The following is a 21343-nucleotide window of genomic DNA, read 5'->3' on the forward strand; positions in this document are numbered from 1 at the left end:
GAACCCTACATCTTCTCCATTATTTACCAGTTTTTTGTTTTTCAATAAAATCGAGTGTTGCTTAAATCTCGAAGATTTCAATCGAGTTTTATTTTCAGATTTGTTTCGGATTTGAGCGTGGACTTGATTGTTTTCTGAATAAATCAGATCTTTTGAAATCAAAGGTCCGATTGTGTTTTTCTGTCTCGCCTTTTGGCGTGTGTTGATTAGTACCCAATTTTTGGGTGTTATATTTGTGGTTTGTTATGTCTTCCTGCGTTATCAATGAGAATGATTGGAATGGAGTTTTGGGAGATCTGGTTTATCGCATCATTAATACTTTCGGCATGTCTATAGCTGGCTCCCGGCATGTAGATAGCTGGGGTATACTTGGAACGGTGGTGATCGCATGTGCTCACTTTTCACAAATGATAGTTGTTCATTATTCGAGGATTCTTGTTCCTCATTGCTTAGTTTTTACAACTGAGTCGCCTGAACACCGAAACAGCCATGGAACTATTGTGAAGGTCAATTGTGAAGCTACCATTTTCGGGATTGATGTAGGCTGGATTACTCGAGAATCTTTTGTATTCATTTTCAGTTTCAAGAATCATTGGATTCATTGTGTTAAGCAGTCTGGAAACAATGCGGCTATTTGTTTAGCTCATTTTATTGTTTATTAACCTGATTGCATTGTCAGTTGGGGATCTGTCCCGACTAGACTTGTTTTAATTTAATGGAGTGAATTTGCATTTTGTCAAAAAAAAAAAAGTTGCTCTTATCTTACTTACGTAATTACAAACTAGTTAATTAATACTTTTGTTTCTCTCTGTCGTATATTAATATTTAATTTAATATTTTCTCCCCGCTAATTTGTGTTATGCACAAACATTAAATTGGCTTACTCAAGCTGTATTTTTGGTTTATTTCCCATTTTCCGGGAAAAAAGATTTTTGTTTTGATTTTTACTTACATTTTTAATAGGTATTTTTCTCCTTTACAATGAAATATTAGATACACTCTATGTTTGAAAATCGGACCTCATCAGATCGGTTGAATTAACGATTTAGGATTAATCGGAATGAAAATCGGATGTATTTTAATATTAAAAATTATCTAATATTTAGTTATTATTATATTAATTATTTATTAACAAATACAATATACTATATACTATATCATAAATTTTATAATTGTTCGTATTTAAGTAATATAATATTTTTATTTTAATAAATTTTCATAAAATTAATCAGATTTCAAACAAATCAGTGAATTAATTTATAGAAATAATTGGAAATCAATCGACTAATCGGGAATTTCATAACACCAGATATACTTAGAAAGAATACATGATTATTTCAAGAGGGCGTAAAATAGTTGAGACGAGCTTTGTCACTGGCAGTCCGACACGTATGCAGAACAAAGGAGTACCGTTTAATGACATCACACTGACGTAAGTAAAGCTACTAGCCTCCTACCACTCCTTCCGTCCCCGCAATGATTATGTTGGGGACGGGACTTGCATACTTTATAAAATATAATTTAATATATTATTGTAATTGTTGTTTTAAATAAATATCTATCTTCTAAACTTTTATATAATAGAAGAATTCAAAAAAAATATAAAATCATATTTATATATATTTTAAAATGCTTGTTAAACAATGTAAAAATTATGAAGAGATGAGAGTACCGAATCATCCGCTCCGAGGGCAGTGTCGTGCTACAACTTTTACAATAATTAAAGTATAAAATGAAGTGTCACCTCACCAACTTTTTTTGACGATGCAGGCTTATACGCCTTACAAATTAGTATCTGTTCTAATAAATCTCGGGGTGAGCCAGAGTCGAACCCGGGTGTCCCGGGACAACAGAGGATAAGCCCACCACTTGGGCTATCCAATCGTGCTCTCACCTCACCAACTTATTGTTTCCTTTTTTTTAAAGACCTCTTCTACTTATTGTTAATCTTTCTTTCTTGATATGGACAGCCTTTTCATCGTCCCAATTTTATTTTCCTCATGATTTAAAATATGTATAAAAATTCTGGCAAAAAAAAAAAAAATATGTATAAAAATATATTTAACTTTTCTTGATTATAAATTTATATTTTCTTTATAACTTAAAAACATTTTTCGGAACAGATTACCATCAGCTAGGGTCCAGATGACTAAAAATTAGTAGTTTAATATAATAATAGCAAATAGTGAGATATCTCAATTCTCAAAGATATGGTCGTAGCCTCGTAGGACCTGTATTGATCACAGACCCCGAAAAAACAACATTATTTGCTACGGTTATACGTGCATACCAATATAAGCATGCATATATTATACTTTATTAATAAAACAGTAGAGGGGTTAATCGAATTGCATGTGGAGACCACGGGCTGAGTAAACAACAAACACCAACTTGTGGCTCCATTTAAGTGTCCTTTTCAAACATTTTTTTACCAAACAACCGTTACAAGCTTGCAAATAGTATTACACTCCAATTTTCAGTGTTTTTGTAATTATTTTAGGTCCCAGGAGGTCCTAAATATCAAAATATGAATTTTGCAATAAGTTTTGCGGTGACTGGTCGTGTTTGTACCAGCAATCGGGACGATTTCGGGTCAAGTTAAAATCACTTAAAATTGAATAGAATTGAAAATTGAAGGTTTTAGAAATGAAATTCTAATTTCGGGTCTATTTCAGATTAATCGGGTGATTTTCGAGTCACTTCGGGTTTTGTCTCAGTAAATCGGGTTGCGGATTCGTGTCGGGTTGCGGATTCGGGTCGTGTCTGGTATTGCCTCTCTATGCACATTTTAATGCTCCTCCGTCGGGGACGGGGATCAATAAAAATTTACTATCTAAATTTTTATACGGGAATTTAATTTTCAAAAAAATTAGAAACTATATTTTATATGCGCTTTAAAATGAGTATCGAGTGATGAAAAAAAGAGAGGAGGACAGCCGAAGTAATATGTATTTTATGTATCTCATAATAGTCGGCGGAACTAATACACCAATTTAATTTAAGATATTATTTTGTCAAAACACAAATTGATAAAATTTTAGATAAAATAATGTGGGAATGACATACATTTATTATATTAAGATAATTTGACACTATCATTTTTATTTCAGCCAAAACTCTCTCAACATTCTTAATTGAGGAGACAAAAATGGTCCGAGTCTCCGAAATTTTCTTAATTTTTATGTCTAAGTGATGTGCTCTCATGACTATTTCTTTTATATACACATTCAAAAATAAGTGATTTGATCCGGCATCTCTCAATAATTTATTTCTCTTTTGCAGAGACGTGCGGGTCTGGTGAAATGTCACACTAATTATCTGCCATTCTGCCCCAAAAAGAAGAAGAAATGCCCTTGTGATTTCAACCAAAGTAGTAGTTTTGGATCAGTAAAAGTGGTGATAGATAGTTTAAGGCCATCCCGGCAGTTGTGATCCAAAAATTCAAATTTAGATCACCAATTGATCCAAATTCTAATCCAATTTTTTGACCAATTCCAACAGCGTGATCCAAATTCTGATCCAAATTATTTTTTGTATATTATATTATATAAATTTTATATTAACCTATATAATCTTAAATCTAATTTTTAATCATTATTAACTACCTATATTATAATTAATTAATTAATTTAATTATTTTTTTGACATCAATCAAAGTATCTCAAAATCAAGGAAACGAAGATGAAACTCGAGGATTTCCAAATGATATGAATAGTTACGGACAATATTTTGATTATCTTAGAGCAATTGGAAATAATCTGTTCGACTAAATCAAAATTTATATTTATTGTACTGTTTTCCAGTCATTTCCCGGTATTGTAATTTTATTTTATGCATTTCGTGTACTTTTTATTTTATACATGTAATGTACTCTTTTTTGTAATTTCAATGAAATTTGCTTTCCTATTATTCTAAGTTTTTACTGAAACATTAATTTTATAAATTATTAATTATTAACTATTATTAATTAAATATTAATAATCACAAATTAATTTTAAGTCTGATAAACGAAAGATATAAAAACAACAAAATTATTAGGTGATCCAAATTTGGATGAGTGAACAGTAGTGATCCAAATTGGATCACTGCTGTTCACTGATCCAAATTTGGATCACTTTTTGGATCACTGCTGGAGAAGAATTTAGGGTAATCTGCCTCAAATTCGGATCTTTGGATCACTGTTGGGTTTGCCTTAAAGCACACTGATGCATTTTAACTTGTAAACCATGATGAAATCCATTTTTCTAAAACTTAATTTGTTAGTTTGTAAAATTTATATATGTATTTGTAAAGTCGAATTAATATCATTATTTTATCACTTAATAATGATTTTATGGTATTTGTTCTTGGTATATCATTAATTTAAATATTAAATAATTTAGTTGCTCAATACATTTCATTAAAAAGTTATAATTTCATTCATGATTTCCTTGTTCTATTTTTCTAATTTTCTGAAATTTTTGGATGAAAAATATCAAAATTTAGAATAACCTTTTTTAGTTTCGGATATATTAGAAGCAAGTTTCAGAATCTGATTTTATTTCAGATTATTTATGGAATATAGTAGCTTGAAGATTTTAATCTGATTTTGTTTCAAATTATTTAATTATGGGAAAGAGTATCACACAAGTCTCTCTTACTTATATAAAGGAGAAGCGAGGGGCGTGTAGGTGACGCCTCTCACATCGCTCCGTTCTATTTTTCTAATTTTCCAGAATTTTTGGATGAAAAATATCAAAAATTAGAACTACCCTTTTTAGTTTCGGATATATTGAAAGCAAGTTTCAGAATCTGATTTTGTTTCAGATTATTTATGGAATATAGTAACTTGAAAGTTTTAATTTGATTTTGTTTCAGATTATCTGATTATGGGAAAGAGTAGCACACAAGTCTCTCTGCACCTATAAATCCTCCTCTCTATCTCTTTCTGGTGATAGTTCTCTTGCTCGATTTCTAACTCGAATACCCCTATATGTTGTAGGGTTTTGGATCATCTGAACACAACCTCCTCTCTATCTCTTTCTGGTGATAGTTCTCTTGCTCGATTTCTAACTTGGTGGTGTCGTTCTTCTGCAACGATAAGTGAAGACTGTTTATACGGTATTATAAAAATAAAAGATTTCTAACTCGGTGGTGCCGTTTTTCTGCAACGATGAGTGAAGGTTGTTTATACGGTATTAAAAAAATAAAGGTTGTTGCAAGTAAAGATAGTTATTGATGGATGATATCAATAAATTAACTATTAGTGATGTATGTTTGTTGGTTATTCTTTTATAATATTTGTTTTATTCATCGCACATGTCTGTTGTTGTTAATTTTTATATGATTTACTTTGTATACGAGAAAAAATTATTCATGCATAATCTGTTTGCTCCGTTCAAGCAACTTTAAGGCTGTTTATACAATATTAAAAAATAAAAGTCCTTACAAGCAAGGGTAGTTATGGACCGCTATCTCACGGATTTAAGATAGATGTTTTTGTGCACAATCAATGCAAAAAAATTGGAGAAAGGTGATAATGTAAGAACATGATTACTTAAAAAAACACACACAAATAAAATTAAGATTCGTCGTGCTTTAATTTATTAATTACGTGTATACATTTATTTTCATTTTTTCATCATGAATTATAACCAATTTTGCAATTTTATACTCCCTTTGACCCTTTGTCACTCTCATTTCTTTACAGTTACTATTTTGGGATATCACTCTCATTTCTATACGGTACTATAAATAGTAAGTTTTTCTCATCATTACAGCCACTATCTTCCCTTACTATCTCATATTTAACAATAAAAACTACTATTACACCCAATACTATAAATTTATTTTATATTACAAATATAAATTTTTATAATATAAATTTATTATAAAAATATATTAGTATAAATGTATTGGTATTACATCAAGATTTTATAATATAAATTTATTTTATCCTACAAATATAAATTTTGAAACATTAATATACATTTTATAAACATCACAAAATTATTTTATTATACAAATATTAATATTGATTTATTAATATAATTTTTATAGGCAGCCGCAAGGCGCGGTTTCTCAATTGGCATGAATATGAACCAAAAAACGCAAATGCTCTGTTTGATAAGATTTTTTATTTTCTCTTTCCAAAATTCATTCTCACTCACTTTTACGCTCTCTCTCTCTTACACCACTATCTTGTTCTTTCTTCTTGCCAGTTCTCAATCTATTATATCTTTCTATTTTCAAAATGAATAAGCTTCTTCTTCTTGTAAGCTCATCTTCAACCCATTTTACTCCCACAAACCCTTAAATCTTTTCAAGTTCACAACTTTTTATAGTTTTACCTCAAAATTATATTATTTTCTGTTTTTTCAGTTTAACCATAAATTTTACAAATATTTTAATTTACAACAATCCCATTAATGCCCCTCAAGCTTGTTTAATTTCCTTGAAAAACCCATAACAAGAAAATTCAAGAAACATCAGCTTCTTGTTTACTTGTAGTTTAAATCTAGCAAAGATAGTTTTTTTTCTGTAGCTGTTGTTCAACTCAAGCTCCTCACTGTTGGCCTCTAAATTTGTCGAAACAATTGAATCTTGGAGTTTTTAACAAGTGTATGAGGTATAATTATATGAGTACAAATTTTTATCTGTCCTTTGATATTAATTTTGTCATTTTGTTAGAAATCTTTATATGGGTATGTTGACATTTTTGAACCAGATCTTGTTATTAGGTTGACAGATTTACATGCTTGTAGCCTGTTATTTAAGCTAGCCATTGTAGAATTCAAGAACAAGTTAGATTTGTAGATTTCGGGGATAATTTGTTATGGTTGCAGAATGATGACTAAATTTCTTGTATTATGGTGTGCTGTCTGTATATTATCTTGTACTTTAATCTTGCTTAGTGTTACTTAAAGATAAAATCTCCTGTACTAATGTTGCGATTCAAAGTTACAACTTTTGTGGTGATGAATTCCAGTTTTTAAGTTTAAATTGTGAATCAGTTAGGATTAGGAAATGAAAATTTCTGGTTGGGTGCATATATATTGACTTGAGGAATTTCGAGGTTAGGAATTTCATTTTGTTAGGTGGGAGTGTGGGATAGTAGATAGGAATTCAAGGTATGTTTTATACTTGTATGTCTTGCAGCCATTTGAAGAAAAAATTTATTTTTATCTTCGAATACAGTCTGCCAATAAATGTCAGAGTGTATCAGTGTCACAGACTTTAAACATGTTCGTTTCATCTCGCATTCCTTTTAATTCAATTCTATAGTCTCTGACTCTCTGTTAGTCTAAATAGGTAGGTGTTTCATAGTTTTAAGTTTCAACAATTCTGAATTCTGATGCAATCTTTTTTTGCAGGTAAAATACCTTAAGTTTAGGCAATAACGCAAACAAACATTTGAACTGCACGAAAACTACCTTTTTACTGTAGCTGTAATATACCAGGGTTGAGGGAGATATGTCTGCTTGCACTTAGCTGAAATGAAGAACGTATGTATTCTTATAGCTTAATCTCCTTCAGTTCATAATATTTTGTCGATGTCTATGCATCTGATGTCTCTATAAAAATACTTGTGTTTGTATGTATCACATCCAACAATAGAACTATCTATGTATTATCTAAAGTTTATTGTATCCTTTAATTGCTTGAGAAATGAAATTAGTTCTTGTTGTGTAGAACAAATAACTTTAGATGAAAGAGCTTCAAAGAAATTGAGAAATGAAAGTAATTCTGGTTGTGTAGAACAAGATGAACAAGCTATGAAGGAACTTAGCCTGTCATATAAATGTGTTCGAAATGTTGATCTCCCTAATCCTCCAGCTTATCTTGTTGAATGCTGACTGCATAAAAGTTATGCAGGATTCACATAACACATCAGAGATACAACACACAACTCATGTTTCACATGATTCTCAAAGCGACCAGCAGAATAATGCAGTGGAGGCTCCTGTAGCTGATTCTGGCTCCGTATCAATATCGAGTAATGACAACAGAAGAGTCTCTCGTGAGGATATCGAACTTGTAAGACTATGTTGTTCACTCACAGAGCACTCATATTACATATGATCAGGTGGCTTAGGTCAGTAGATCTTATCTAACCATTTGTGGTATTTTGTTGTAGGTTCAGAATTTGATCGAACGTTGTCTGCAGTTATATATGAACCGAGAAGAGGTGGTAAAAACACTATTGAATCGCGCTAGGATAGACCCTGGATTTACGACTCTGGGTATGGATTTTTGAAATGTAAAGAAGTTCTTTTGCTATGCTAATCAATATCATCATATCTTTTGATATTTGTATTTTTCATATGGTTAGTTCTCCCCTTTTAGTGGTTTTAAGTAGAGCAATTCCCTTACAAGTCACAAGTGCATATCTTTCTCTCTCTCCTTTTCTTTGTTATCGAATGTATTGGTCATTTGGTCCTTCTTCTATATACATACTTTGATAAGTAGAAGTAGAGTTTATGTGTAGTTTCTTTTAGTCATTTTCACAAGCCTTTAATAACATATTACCTGCACAGCACTTTATAGCTAATCATATTATCTTGTTTTGCAACAAAGTATGGCAGAAGTTGGAAGAAGAAAATGCCGACTTTTTCAGAGCTTATTATATCAGGCTTAAATTGAAGAAACAGATTATCGTGTTCAACCATTTACTGGAGCATCAATATAATCTGATGAAATACAATCCTGTTCCACCCCAAGTTCCAATGGCTCCAATACAGAACGGTATTCATCCCATGCCAGGTAAAAGCTTACTCCATATTGTCATTGGTCATGAGAATCTTTTTAAAATGAATGTTTATCAGCTCCTGCTTTAATTTGCACCGCTTCTCTTTTGTGGTTGAGGCTAGGAGAAAATTATGGACATGATATCTATATCATCTTATATTTCTAGTTTTAACGTTTTTAGCCTATTTGACTTTTAGTCTCAATTTTATTGACGTTGTTAGGTCAGACTTGTCTGTATACATACTTTTAGCCTATATTGAGTCAACTTAACTTCATTATAATTTTGTCACTATGAGAATCCCTTTGTTACCTGGAGTCTTTGTTCTTGCTATCATGCCCATGTTGGACATGACTGTTGCAGGACATAAAATATCTGCAATATGTTATCAATGGAAGAATATGAATGGAGAAGGAATAGAATTATTTGAGAGATGTGAAAGAGAACTTGAGAGAGAATAAAGGGAGAGAAAACAGAATTTTTGTATTAATTTTCATATATCACTAATTGAATTACAAGCTCCTATATATAGGAGGAGAATTAAGAAGCTATGTTAAAGTGACTAAACTGTTATTTAACAGCAATGACAAATGATAAACGAAATTAGAAATTTCTAATTCTAGTTAACTTTGAAGCACGCCTAAGCTCCCATAACAATGACACAACATGGGTGGGGATGTGATCTAAATCAGATACTTGATGCTGTAACCAGACACTTTACCCTAAATAGATAAGTCATAAATATTTATACATAGATATGTCCATCTGATTTCTTCGTAGTAGACAATATTTTTTAAGGATTTACATATATCTATGAGATTTGAATATACTGTGCTTGGCAGAATCTCTTGCAGGCTTACGTCCAACATTTCTTTTCATTTTGGATTTGGATCCTATAATCCTGTTAATTATGATGGATGGGGATTATCCTATGATTACTGAAGCTTTAGTCATTAACTGGACTCCTAACATAAACTTCTGTAGTGCATCCAGTTCCTTTTTGTGATAGTTGATGATATGCATATGGGTTTTCATTGAAAGGCTGAATTCAAGTTCTGCGAAAATTTTCTTCTCTTCCGTTTGGGTTGGCAGGGTTGCATTTTTCTTTTGGTAGATGTTTTTTGACTGTAGTTAGAACTGTTAATGTTATTAGATGACCTTTATGATATGCAATACCACTACCTTTTACTCAATTTGTCACTTATTTTCAGTACAGTCAACAATTTGCCCATGGGATACCCCGTTCTACAGCAACATCCAGTTCCTGCTACAGGCCAGCCTCATCTTGACTCAATGGGAATGTCTACCTGTCATGTGGTCAATGGGGTACCTGCACCTGGAAACTTCCATCCGATGCGGATGAATTCTGGCAACGAGTGAGTGCCCTTTTATCATTTTGTTTTCTATTTAGTTTTACTAATAAAATCATGGATGCATATCATGCATTTATAATTTAAATATCCTATCAATCTTATGTGACTACTAGAATATGGCCATTTATGGAACCACACATATCTAATCAATCTGGTGTAACATTTATTGCTTCGCTATTACAGTGTGCAGGACATAAGATATAAGGTTTTATGTTGGTTTTAGAACTCAAGTGAAATACTACTTACCGACTTTCCTCTTGTTATATCATCAATCCTCTATTACAATGACATATTCGGAATCTAAAGTAGATTGAGTACTATCCTGATACTACTATTACATTGTAGCTTAATTTTATAGATCATTCTAAAGGTTACTTAGAAAGTTTTGATTAATGTTTTTGTTTAATGAGCATATCTCTGAATTTCCATGAATATTAAAACTAATATCATTCTCTATATGTGCATGTCAATATTAGCAGAAGTAGAAATCTTATATGACAAATTATATTGAGGAAGTGATGGTTTAGTAGGTGATAGAGTTAGTCTTAGAGACCCAATGACTTATACGTTGTTACTTGTCAGTGACCATATGTAATTGACTACAAGAAAAAGCACATTATATTGTTAAACATGTTGTACAAGAACATGTACTAATTTTTGTTTCTTCCTTTATATTGAAGCATGGTAATGGACAACAGTACTGCTGATATGACGCCAGGGATTCCACCTGGGAGTGCCATGTCATCCATGTCAGAGATGGCTGTAAGTCCAACTTCTGTAGCATCCAGTGGGCATTTTCCCTTCACAGCTTCTGAAATACCAGGAATGGGAGTAGATACATCAGCACTTGATACGGCATTTACGTCTGACGTGGCAAGTTCAGTAGGATTGCAACTTGCACAAGATAATGGAGCAGGAAATTCTAGGGACTCGCTAAGATCTTTGGCTCAGATTCCTTGGAGTTTTAGCCTTTCGGACCTAACAGCAGATTTGTCAAATTTAGGAGGTAATTTGTGAATCAACTATTTCCTCCCATCACTTTTATGCTTCCAAGAGAATTGATTATCATTTTGTTTGACCTAATTGCTTCCTTGACTATATTACTGTGACACATTCCAAACTCTTACCTACTCTTAGGAGACAATCAGGACTAAATTAAATGGTTGTCTGCTCACAAATGCACTTGGTCCAGATTCTAATTTTACACCCCACAGCATGACCTTGGAGATAGGCCCTATAATTGCTTTCGCACAAAATTTTAAATTACCCATACAAGTTCTTCTGCATCATAAAGGCACCAAGATACACACTGTTTTTTTATTAAGTGTATTTTACTTATTTCAATGTAATCGCTTGTAATTTGTGAGCATTACATGTGGCAGATCTAGGAGCACTTGGAAATTATCCGGGGTCCCCTTTCTTACCATCTGATTCAGATATATTGCTTGATTCTCCCGAGCAAGATGACATAGGTAAGCCGAATCGTCTTTCCCTATGTGTAGTGAGCAATTGACTGTATATAAATTTGTGATATGCCATTGGTTTTTTTTTGTTGTTGGAGGGGGGGGGGGGGTTGTTATTTTCTATTTTAAGGTCCATTTACAGTTAGAGAAAGCTTCTTTAGCAGAAAAATGTTGAAAACTTATTCCTATTCAACAAAGTGGCAGGGGGTTATTAAAAGATTTAGTTACAGTTGAAGAACACTTCTTTAACAGAAATATGCTGAATACGTCTCCTTTTCAATAAAATCCTTCTATTTAATTGAATACTTATTGGACTTTCTGCTGGTGCAACTACTGGCTGCTGCAGACACTCTTTAGCTTCCTATTATGTTGCTGTCAAAATGATGAAATTATTATTTTCATTCCATGCCTTGATGCTTCTTTGTGGAACACTCTAAACTGACATCTTACTTGAATTTGAATCTTTAGAGGAGTTCTTCGTTGACCCTGGCCCACCAGCACAATCTGACGAAGAGAAGTCATAGTTAGTTTGGATGAGTTCTATCCATTTCTTTGAAGCAGATAGGATAGGGTAAACCTCGATGTACAATAAAAGGTAAAAGAAGGAACTGAAGTGTTTAGTTCTTTTACTATTTATCTCCTTTACAATTAGAGATGATGTAAACTATTGCACTATGAGGTAGTGTAGTTTGATATTTGGTGAAGATCATCACTCAAGTCGCAGCAAATTTGTTTCTGAGGATTTTTTTTTCCACTTGTTAGACATTGTTATAAACTTGCAATATCAAAAAGTTCAAGAATGGTGTTTAACTTTCATTATATATATGTATGACATCAATTTGTAAATTTTGGTGTATGTTGGTGAATATACATTGCAAGCCATTTTAGGAGAAGATATATAATCCTTTCCGGTTGATACAACCTCTATATTGCCTCCGCGGCTCTTACCATTTACCATTCATTCCTCCCCACGCAGCCTAAGTAATAACACGAGCAGGCGAAGGTGAATTCCTGCAAACCGGACAAGTACCCTTCCTTCTGAGCCATTCGTCGATGCACTCAGAATGGAAGCAATGCTGGCATTCAGGAATGCACTTCAATGTTTCGTTGGCATGGTAATCGGACAAGCATATTGGACAAGTTATATCGTTAGGCCCTGCAGGGAGTCTCCGGCTCTCGCCTATGATAACTTTAGTATACGACTCAATTGTGCTCTCATCAAGGCCTTGTGACTCGTTCACAGACTGCAATGCTAATTCAGCTTCCTGACGATTAAAATCTGGTCCTCTTGTGAAGCATATGAACGTGGCTATGATGATGGAGGTCGCGATTGCAGGCACCGTAACACACAATGCTATGATCCTGAAAACATGGATGGCGCCTGAAAAAACGAGACTCGTATGAGTAACTGTAGCCTTGACGGTATAACATTTTGTGTCTCGACTTGCACAATGTCTGATAATTTTAGGAGAACGGGTCACTTACTAGATAATCATAATTGAATACGTAGTAAACAGATAAGACAGATGAAAGCACTCTGTCAATTCTATAATGCAGTATAATGAATCTGATAGCAGGGACAATTTTAAAATATTTGAAGGGACAACAAAATGAACTATTACATTAGTATATTCCATTCCAGTCTCTCTCAAGGAGGAATGAAATTTCCTAAAAATTTAAACCGTGTAAGAATGATTTGAGATTGTTGAAGATGGAGAAATTTCATCAATTTTATGCTGTTGAAAGCTTATCGGTCAAGTTGAGATTGTTAATGCTTAATCAAATCCCTAAAGCTGGTTAATCTAAAGCTGTACATGATCTCAAACAATATTTAATCAAGTCAATTACATTAATTCATTATATTAATGCAGATGTTCATGTCACTTGTGCTCAGGAACTCTGACTTTTACAAACCTAACTATCAACAATAATATCTTGACCCTGAAACAATCATTCCTCGAATTGTTCTTCAAAGATTAATAACTTAAAAGAACATTTTAAAGAATCAGAAAGATGAATAAACCTGTTTTAGATTGGTGGGAACACGTAGGCTGTCCGCTTGTAGTATTTCTGAAGTTGCAGATACCTCCATTTTCTTCGCATTGATCACAATTAGGTATACTCCATTTCAACAAGAGATCGTCGCTGAGATCAGATGAAAGACCGTCATTATCTTGTGGAGGCCGCGAAACTGGTATCAGGGAACTACGAATGATCTTGCACGTTGTCAGCGAGTTGGCAAGACTCACTGAAGAAGTAGCCAGAATTCTACTTGTTGAATTACTGAGGCAAGCAATGGTAGTGAAACGAGACGTGTCGAAGTCTAGTGGACAACTGAGGAGGGTATAGTTCTGATAGTAAGCAGCCTTGAAAGGTGAACCTGAGAGATTGAGCTCCAGAAGCCTTTTGGGAAGGCATTTGTACGGATCATGGAGTTTTACTAGCTGTTTGCGGTAGCTGATACTTTTTATGAGGAAATCTCCGGAGTAAGGGAGATTCACAACAGGCTTACGCTGATTGTTGCAATGAACATTGAAGCCAGGATAACCGCAGCTTTGAGGTTGCTGAGGCGACAGCTGGAAGGGAAACCGAATAGGAAGTCCATAGTAGTCGCACGCAGAACTTTGGCAATCATTTGCAGAGTAGGTGCCAGCAATTAAGAGAAAATGAACGAGGAACAGTATAGCGATATCCATTTGTTCAGTATAAAGTTTCTGCAGGGGTTTCTCTACTTAAGGTATAGATATATGCTATGACTTCAGAATAAACAAATGCAGATTTGTAAAGTCAAAGGTTCATAGCAGAAGTTCAAGACATTTTATTTAAATAGTAAATACTACCAATCAATAAACAACCAGGATGTTTACAAGAACATGTCAGGAAAGACACGCTTGCACATATATAATTTTCCATTCCTTCTCATGCAGCCGAAGAGTTATTGTGTGCAGGCGAAGGTGAATTCCTGCAAACTGGACAAGTCCTTTCCGTCTAAGCCATTCATCGATGCACTCAGAATGGAAGCAATGTCGGCTCTCAGGAATGCACTTAATTTTTCATTGGCATGGTAATCTGACAAGCATATAGGACAGGTTACATCATTCGGCCCTGCAGGAAGTCTCCGGCTCTCGCCTATTACTACTTTGGTATATGATTCAATCGTGCTTTCATCCAGGCCTTCTGAATCATTCACAGTTTGCAATGCTAATTCAGCGTCTTGATGATGAGCATCGGGTCCCTTTGAGAAGCATATGAAGGTGGCTATGGTCATGGAGGCCACGACTGCAGGTACAGTAATACACAATGCTATGATCTTGATAACATGGATTCCACCTGAAACACGAGAATTCCACAACTGACTTGCTCAATGTGTTATAAAAACATAAAAACACTTTAATATTGGATCTCTTTAATTTGCTTAGACAAAGACAAGATTTTAAATTAATAATACTCGTTCCTGTTCCAAAAATTAATCCTACATCAGTATATTCCATTTCAGTAAGTACATGTAAGCTGGTTAGTGGCTATTCTGAAGCTATATATGAACTCCAGCAATATTTATTCAAGTCAATTACATTAAACTTATAGTTTACGTCCTTGTGCTGAGTAGCTTTTACTTTCACAAATTTAAGCATCGACGATCATCTCTTGACTTGAACAATTATATTCCTGGAATTATGCTTCAAAACATACTTTCTACAAATCATCATCATAATTTTTAAATTTTGTTGTGTGGAAAACTTTGTACTGGTTCGCCAACTTCTTAAGATCCATCATACCTTAATTTTCCATAGAATTCGATGTTAGCATCAAGTTTAATGTATACATATTACAACCAGTAATGCATCACACACACAAATACAATCATCTCTGAGATCAAGAAACACGATGTTTACCTGCTTTAGGTTCATAGGAACAGGTAGGCTGTCTGCTTGTAGCATTCTTGAAATGACACAAAGCTCCGTGTTTTTCACATTCTTCACAATTAGGCATGCTCCATGTTAACTCAAGATCATATCTGAGATCAGATGAAAATGTGTCATCGTATAGTGTTGGTCGGGGAACTGGAATAAGAGAACTAAGAATTATCTTGCACATGGTTAGTGAAGTGATAAGACCCATTGAAGAAGTAGCCAGAAATGTACTTGTGGAGATATTAAGGCAAGTGATAGTAGTCAAACTAGTGGATATCTTGAACTCTGGTGGACAACTGAGGGTATAGTTTTGATAGTAAGCAGCCTTGAAAGGTGAGCCTGTGAGATTGAGTTCTAGTAGCCTTTTAGGAAGGCATTTGTATGGATCGTTGAGTTTTATATTACAGAGGACATAAATTCCAGATTGTTACTCGGGCAAGGGACATGCAAAAGAGCTGCTTGACTTTCTGTGAACTAGTGATATACTCCATTTATAAGAGTTTACGAGGACTCAGAAATGACATGTTTGCACAGGTATAACTTTTTAACTTTCTTTACTTTTTCAAGCCTGGTAATATAAATTGGAACACGTAAACACGACCATTCAACAGGAGAGAATTGCTTGCTTTAGTAAACAGGAGAAATTTAGCAAGCATGGCTAAATCAAATTATATTTATCATAAGTCGGCTTGTTTCTGTTTATAAACGAATTGATGTACCTGAGAACCTCATACTTAGAGTACATGGATGAGTTAGTAGAGGAATCTATTTAGTTCCGTACATATAGGTATTCCTACAATTTGTGGAATTTGAGTGTGGTTAGATTAGCTGCTGTGAGATTCGAATTGAAACAACTTCTCCATCAGCTCCAGCTCTCATCACATGGTACTTTATATGGAGCCCTGTAATTACCAAAAAACTGTCAAGTTGTTCTTGTAGATTGTAATGAGAAAAGGTAGTTTATGTAAGAGTTATTAAAGGAAAGTTAGGTTTACCTTCATTATCTTGTAAGTTGGTGTTCACTGCAACTGCATGAAGAGTGATCATAGCTTTTGGCTGCCAGTCTTTTGGTTGCCCCACCCAGGACTTGAGATTGAAGAGCTCTGTTTCATTAGGTCAGTATGAAAATTAGAAAGTGATTACCTTTTTTTACTAACATTACGATCGAGCTGTCTAGACATCTCTGTTTGATAGTGTTTTATACAACAGACAAAACAAGTTTTAAACATGTTCATAGCATATTTCAGATTCTGTTTTAGAACATGCTAAGAGTCCCAATATTTAAATAACTTATCCCTTGTCTAGTAAAATTCATTCAAATAAAAAATGCTTCTCTAAGTCAGACAGGCATGCTTCAAAGAGTTCTTTTTTGTTTTTTTTGCTAATTCCATTAAATCATGCTTGAGAAAGTTACATTACCAGAAGTCGTGGCATCCTTCAGATGCTTGATGTCAAAAATGCCACCTGAAGCTCCATCTGCATGTTTTTTAATGTCATGGTGACCTATCTGCTCATAATCCCAGCTACCATCCTGGTATCCCTCACTGAGGAACAGTTCTATATGCCTTACATCCACAATTTGCATCGTCCCTTTAAAATGTAATGAGTCATCAGAGTCAGGACCATTATTATTCTTGAGATCTTGACAAGTGACAACAAAATCACAATTATCAGACAATATATTCCCTCTGATACTCATTATACATCATAAAGTAAGCATAAAACTACTTATCTCAATATGAACAAATCTAGGTAATTGCAATCAATACTATGGACCCCGTGACTAATTTTTACCAGATATCATTCAAGCATATGATACCTAAGCCTGTGTTTATAATCTTACACCCATAGCACCAGCCTTGCCCATTCTAAGGAGTTCCTTTCTTTCAGAGTACATATAGATACTTTCTTACCATCACATGTGTTCTGGTCACAGACAGGACATCGAACAAGCTGCAAATCTGAGACAAATACACAGACTTTGAATAACACATGACATCACTAGAGTACCATATGGTGTGTGTGTGTGTGTCTTTAAACCACAAAAAGTTCAAGATAGTTAATGCGTACCGGCTATCCAGATTCCATTCTTAATATTTCTTAATACACAAGAACCCAATGACTGCAACACTTTCTCTAAGTTCTCATTTCTTACAAGTCTCGAGGGATAGATCAGCTTCTCAGTCAGAAATGCCTCTGATGAGTCAAAGAAGAAGGCTCCAATTCTCATCCAATCTAACTTGTTCATTGAGACAGAACAAGGCAAATAGCATGTCAGGATGTGCACTAACAAGACAAGCTGCATATAAACTGCTTTGAGCCATATAACACAAGATATACTGTGCATATGCTGCCCATCACAATTACAATACTTCTTTTGTTATTTTGGAGGAACTGTCACTATATGATGCAAGTCTGTATGTCTCAGGCATTGTTTGTATAATCTTCACATATGTTGCCATGGTTGCCGGCTGCAAGTGCGAAACTAATCTAAGGTAGATTTCCCTTGTATTTGATCTTTGTATAAATTGATTGAGATTAGCAGAAAGAATGCAAATATGCATCATGTAGGATAGGCAAACATGGCCATAATGAAGTTAAACACTACTGATGCTAGAAAAAGGAGTTTCTGTGTTATTTAACTATCAGATACCCACTTGTCTAATATCTATTTCATCCTTCGACATTTAAAGTTTCAAATCTTGACAGGCATCCATTAGCAGGACTGCAGGAGGTAACTAAATTTGTTCCAATATACTTCTTTTGACTCCTTATCGACCAATTGATAATGTATGGCAACTTCTGTGGTTGAATCATGTAAAGTTACCTTTTGTCTTGTAAAAAAATGTGGCACTTACATTCTAAAAGGTCTTGCTCTGATCTATTGTGGCAGCGAGAAAAGGGGAAGGTAATATGTTATATATTAGAGTTAAAACTTAGAGATTACAGAAAACATGCTCAGCACAAATCTTAAGGGTATAACAGCCAAATCTAACCAAAGCAGTAAATATATGAGGGAATTCACCGATATGTTTTTCCTGCTGGCGGAACATGAAACTGTGACTTCCATCTGCACATAAATATACAGTTCATGAGCTCATGTACATCAATCCACCTCCAAAAGATGTTGCATTATAAATATTGAAAGTTAACTATGAAATCTTACCAAAAGTGGTGGCATAAAGTTTGATCCATTCAAATGCTACCTTTCTAGGGTCTGGAACTTGGAGATCACGTAAACATGCATACTTCCATACGCATTCCTCCATCATAATGCGCTTGAACCAATGACATGTTGCTGCCAGCATGACCAGGGATTTTCCATCTAAGTACTTTGCGATCTCTATCCACAAATCTTCTTCATAGCTTTTTTTTCGTATAGCATAAGTTAGATCATATATATGCAGCAGTCGAAATATAACAGAGAGCTTTTTTTGAAATATATGAAGCTAATTAGTATGGTGAAATCATCTCCATATATAACACATTATGCTGAACAATCAGTATATGCACAAGGACCATATATCCTTCGAATTTTTAAACAAAATAAGATGAACTAAAGCACACCAGATCTACAGAGGAGATAAATTTAATTCTGCATTTCATACTTTCCAAATCATATCAAATCTCAAATTTGAAATAAGCTACAAAGCTAGACTAATAAAAGTCAAATTCGTGCAAATGATTCAATTTCGTAGCTGAGAATATCCAAAAAACAAAACCGAAGCTCATAAAGCATTTGAATCCTCCTCCTAAAACTTGACTAAACCAAAGCTTATCATATATAGACACATCAAGTTATATAACCTGTTCGATGCAGCTACAAATCAAAATCAACCTCATTAAACAGTCACAGCCACAGCTTATGATTACTGACTCATCTATACCGACAAATTCAAATTTCAATTGCGAAATGATTTCATTACTAAGAGCAAAATATTAATTACAAATTGAACCTCGGATAGTTACTAAACTAACTTACATCGAAACTTCAATTTGAATTCCAAATCAAACAGCTAAAAGTCTAAAACCAAATCAACAGATTAGCGTCATGAGTTGAGTTCTAACAAGCTATAACAGTAGCGAAATAGATCAATTAAACTCACATATACACTGTAAATTATCGATACATGCATATATATTCAAATTCTAGTCTGATATTTCAAATTGAAATTATGGAGATCGAAGACATTAGAAGTAAGCTTCGTACTCAAAGCATCAATGTCAAAATGAGCAGAGAGAGAGAGAGAGAGAGATGCGTATGTATATACCAAGGGAGAAAGGATGAAGAAGAGTGAGAGGAAGAGCGAGGAGAGACGCAGCAGCAGATTGATCTCCCTCTTCGAAGTCGTTTTCCCATTTTTAAGCTCCTTTTTTGTAACTATAATTCAAAGTTTTGAAATGATGTTGTGCGTGAACTTCGCTATTTATAGGCGCGGGAGAGCCACTTTTCAACCTTTTTGGATATGCTGCTATTGTTCGCGAAACGAGTTAGAATACCCAATTTCTTTGCTAAAATATTTGATTTTGGTGAAATACAATGAGGCTTATTTGTCTTTTGAAAAAAAACTGAATTTTGTTCCAAGTCGTTGATGGAATGTAACATGTTGTTAAAATATTTAACAAATTATTATTTTATTAAAATTATCAATGAGATTATTTAATACTCCCTCCGTCCCATCAGGTTCTTTACGTTACTTTTTGGCACGCATTTTAAGACTCCTATAAAATATAGTCCCATAATGTTTTTTTTTCTAAAAAAAATCCTGAAAAAAAGTTTGACGTTTAAACTTTTATTCAAAAAATAAATAAATTGAGGGAGTAATAAATTATGTTATATGTTTGACTATTTACAATTATATAATATCATAATATTAATTCACTATATTTTGGATGAAAATAAATAAACAATTTAAATATTCTTTTCTTTCTCCTTTCTGGATTTTCATTTCGTTTCCGTTTCGGGCCTACTTAATATTGTTATCATGAATTAAACATGCAATTTTTTGAAAAAATTGGGTCAGTATCACAAGAGACTAGATCTCTGGGATAAATATGATTGTTTTTTTTTTTTTCATGAAGTAACCCTGGTATATATATGTAGCATGCAGCCTTAAGAAGCATTGAATCTTCTGCAATTTTCGAATATTAGGAACTGGCTAATGATCGGAATGAAAACATCAACAAATGCAAAGAAAGGTATACTAACTAAATCCCTAGTTATCATAATGAAGAAATGGTTTCTCGCCCACATAATTCCCTGGGGGATCATAAGAACAAACTACAAACGTGTCATTATTTTTACATCTCTGAAGCGCACATCCTAACCTACAGCTATCCCTCCACACAATTTGTGTGTAGTGTCCACACATTTGTCCGTCTTTGCAATCATTTGCATCCGGATCATAAAACTTCTCTTCGTGCATCCATTGCTCCACGGCATCTTTAGGCCTCCACTCAGGTCCTCCGCCCCAGAAGATGTTTTCGCCATAAGGGCCATGTGAATGAATCAACTCAGCACAGTCAGTATTTCCCCGCTGCACTGCGTATTGTTTTGCATATTGCTCCAGCTTCGTGTCCCAGACCAAAGGGGGCAGATTGGCGTCCCGCCTTGCAGTGTTGTGGAGGCTCAGGAACTCATCAGCCAAGTCTCTGCCTGTTGGTTGAGGGGGTCTATGATGTGAGGGATGGTATCTATGATGTGGTAGAAGGGGCCGACGATGTGGCAGAGGGGGTCGAGGATGTGGTGGAAGGGGTCCCGGTTGTGAAGTCACCGTGAATGTTGTCGTCGTCGTCGTCATTGAGGCGTATCTGGTGGCGTTGGTGGCAATGAGAAGAGATGAGAGTATGAGAGGGAGGAGCAATTGGGAC

At 34.2% G+C, this 21343-nt stretch overlaps 5 protein-coding genes across 6 annotated transcripts; 1 reads left to right on the plus strand and 4 right to left on the minus strand.

Annotated features, from left to right (window-relative positions):
* Window positions 1-6110: 6110 nt before the first annotated feature.
* On the plus strand, window positions 6111-12377 carry LOC108209839 (uncharacterized). Of its 2 annotated transcripts, none has more exons than XM_017380985.2 (9): window positions 6111-6607; window positions 7353-7484; window positions 7855-8016; window positions 8117-8222; window positions 8557-8742; window positions 9942-10101; window positions 10779-11104; window positions 11481-11570; window positions 12030-12377. In XM_017380985.2, the coding sequence occupies exons 2-9, from the start codon at window positions 7476-7478 to the stop codon at window positions 12083-12085; spliced, it is 1095 nt and encodes a 364-aa protein (XP_017236474.1). In that variant the 5' UTR covers window positions 6111-6607; window positions 7353-7475; the 3' UTR covers window positions 12086-12377. The 2 variants fall into 2 exon arrangements, with proteins under 2 accessions (XP_017236474.1, XP_017236475.1); XM_017380986.2 differs by having other exon boundaries at window positions 6122-6607; window positions 7847-8016.
* LOC108209840 (putative RING-H2 finger protein ATL21A) lies at window positions 12362-14335 on the minus strand. The gene is made up of 2 exons (XM_017380987.2): window positions 13585-14335; window positions 12362-12942 (listed from the first exon to the last, which is right to left on the minus strand). Exons 1-2 carry the CDS (start codon window positions 14255-14257, stop codon window positions 12539-12541), a joined length of 1077 nt encoding a protein of 358 aa, XP_017236476.1. The 5' UTR covers window positions 14258-14335; the 3' UTR covers window positions 12362-12538.
* Window positions 14336-14392: 57 nt separating this feature from the next.
* On the minus strand, window positions 14393-15752 carry LOC108207646 (RING-H2 finger protein ATL22-like). The gene is made up of 2 exons (XM_017378080.2): window positions 15455-15752; window positions 14393-14891 (listed from the first exon to the last, which is right to left on the minus strand). The coding sequence occupies exons 1-2, from the start codon at window positions 15678-15680 to the stop codon at window positions 14497-14499; spliced, it is 621 nt and encodes a 206-aa protein (XP_017233569.2). The 5' UTR covers window positions 15681-15752; the 3' UTR covers window positions 14393-14496.
* A 483-nt stretch (window positions 15753-16235) lies between these two features.
* LOC108208519 (probable F-box protein At3g61730) lies at window positions 16236-19848 on the minus strand. The gene is made up of 8 exons (XM_017379053.2): window positions 19744-19848; window positions 18639-18838; window positions 18498-18542; window positions 17543-17707; window positions 17386-17433; window positions 16892-17062; window positions 16468-16575; window positions 16236-16374 (listed from the first exon to the last, which is right to left on the minus strand). The coding sequence occupies exons 1-8, from the start codon at window positions 19830-19832 to the stop codon at window positions 16292-16294; spliced, it is 909 nt and encodes a 302-aa protein (XP_017234542.1). The 5' UTR covers window positions 19833-19848; the 3' UTR covers window positions 16236-16291.
* An 840-nt stretch (window positions 19849-20688) lies between these two features.
* LOC108207647 (pathogenesis-related protein 1C) lies at window positions 20689-21273 on the minus strand. The gene has a single exon (XM_017378081.2). It carries the CDS (start codon window positions 21271-21273, stop codon window positions 20689-20691), a length of 585 nt encoding a protein of 194 aa, XP_017233570.2.
* Window positions 21274-21343: the final 70 nt, after the last annotated feature.

This window comes from Daucus carota, chromosome 2 (genome assembly GCF_001625215.2).
Source record: "Daucus carota subsp. sativus chromosome 2, DH1 v3.0, whole genome shotgun sequence".
Taxonomy (NCBI): domain Eukaryota; kingdom Viridiplantae; phylum Streptophyta; class Magnoliopsida; order Apiales; family Apiaceae; genus Daucus; species Daucus carota.

Excerpts from the sequence above, each read along its gene's own strand:
- LOC108209839 (XM_017380985.2), top strand. Across the intron at positions 8,223-8,556 it reads CCCTGGATTTACGACTCTGG|TATGGCAGAAGTTGGAAGAA; the intron begins GTATGGATTTTT and ends TTTGCAACAAAG. Across the intron at positions 10,102-10,778 it reads CGGATGAATTCTGGCAACGA|CATGGTAATGGACAACAGTA; the intron begins GTGAGTGCCCTT and ends TTTATATTGAAG.
- LOC108209840 (XM_017380987.2), bottom strand. The coding sequence starts at position 14,257 with ATGGATATCGCTATACTGTTCCTCGTTCATTTTCTCTTAATTGCTGGC. Across the intron at positions 12,943-13,584 it reads TTCCCACCAATCTAAAACAG|GCGCCATCCATGTTTTCAGG; the intron begins GTTTATTCATCT and ends TCGTTTTTTCAG.
- LOC108207646 (XM_017378080.2), bottom strand. The coding sequence starts at position 15,680 with ATGGGTCTTATCACTTCACTAACCATGTGCAAGATAATTCTTAGTTCT. Across the intron at positions 14,892-15,454 it reads TTCCTATGAACCTAAAGCAG|GTGGAATCCATGTTATCAAG; the intron begins GTAAACATCGTG and ends CTCGTGTTTCAG.
- LOC108208519 (XM_017379053.2), bottom strand. The coding sequence starts at position 19,832 with ATGGGAAAACGACTTCGAAGAGGGAGATCAATCTGCTGCTGCGTCTCT. Across the intron at positions 18,543-18,638 it reads ACTTTATGCCACCACTTTTG|ATGGAAGTCACAGTTTCATG; the intron begins GTAAGATTTCAT and ends ATTTATGTGCAG. Across the intron at positions 17,063-17,385 it reads TGACCAGAACACATGTGATG|GGACGATGCAAATTGTGGAT; the intron begins GTAAGAAAGTAT and ends TACATTTTAAAG.
- LOC108207647 (XM_017378081.2), bottom strand. The coding sequence starts at position 21,273 with ATGACGACGACGACGACAACATTCACGGTGACTTCACAACCGGGACCC.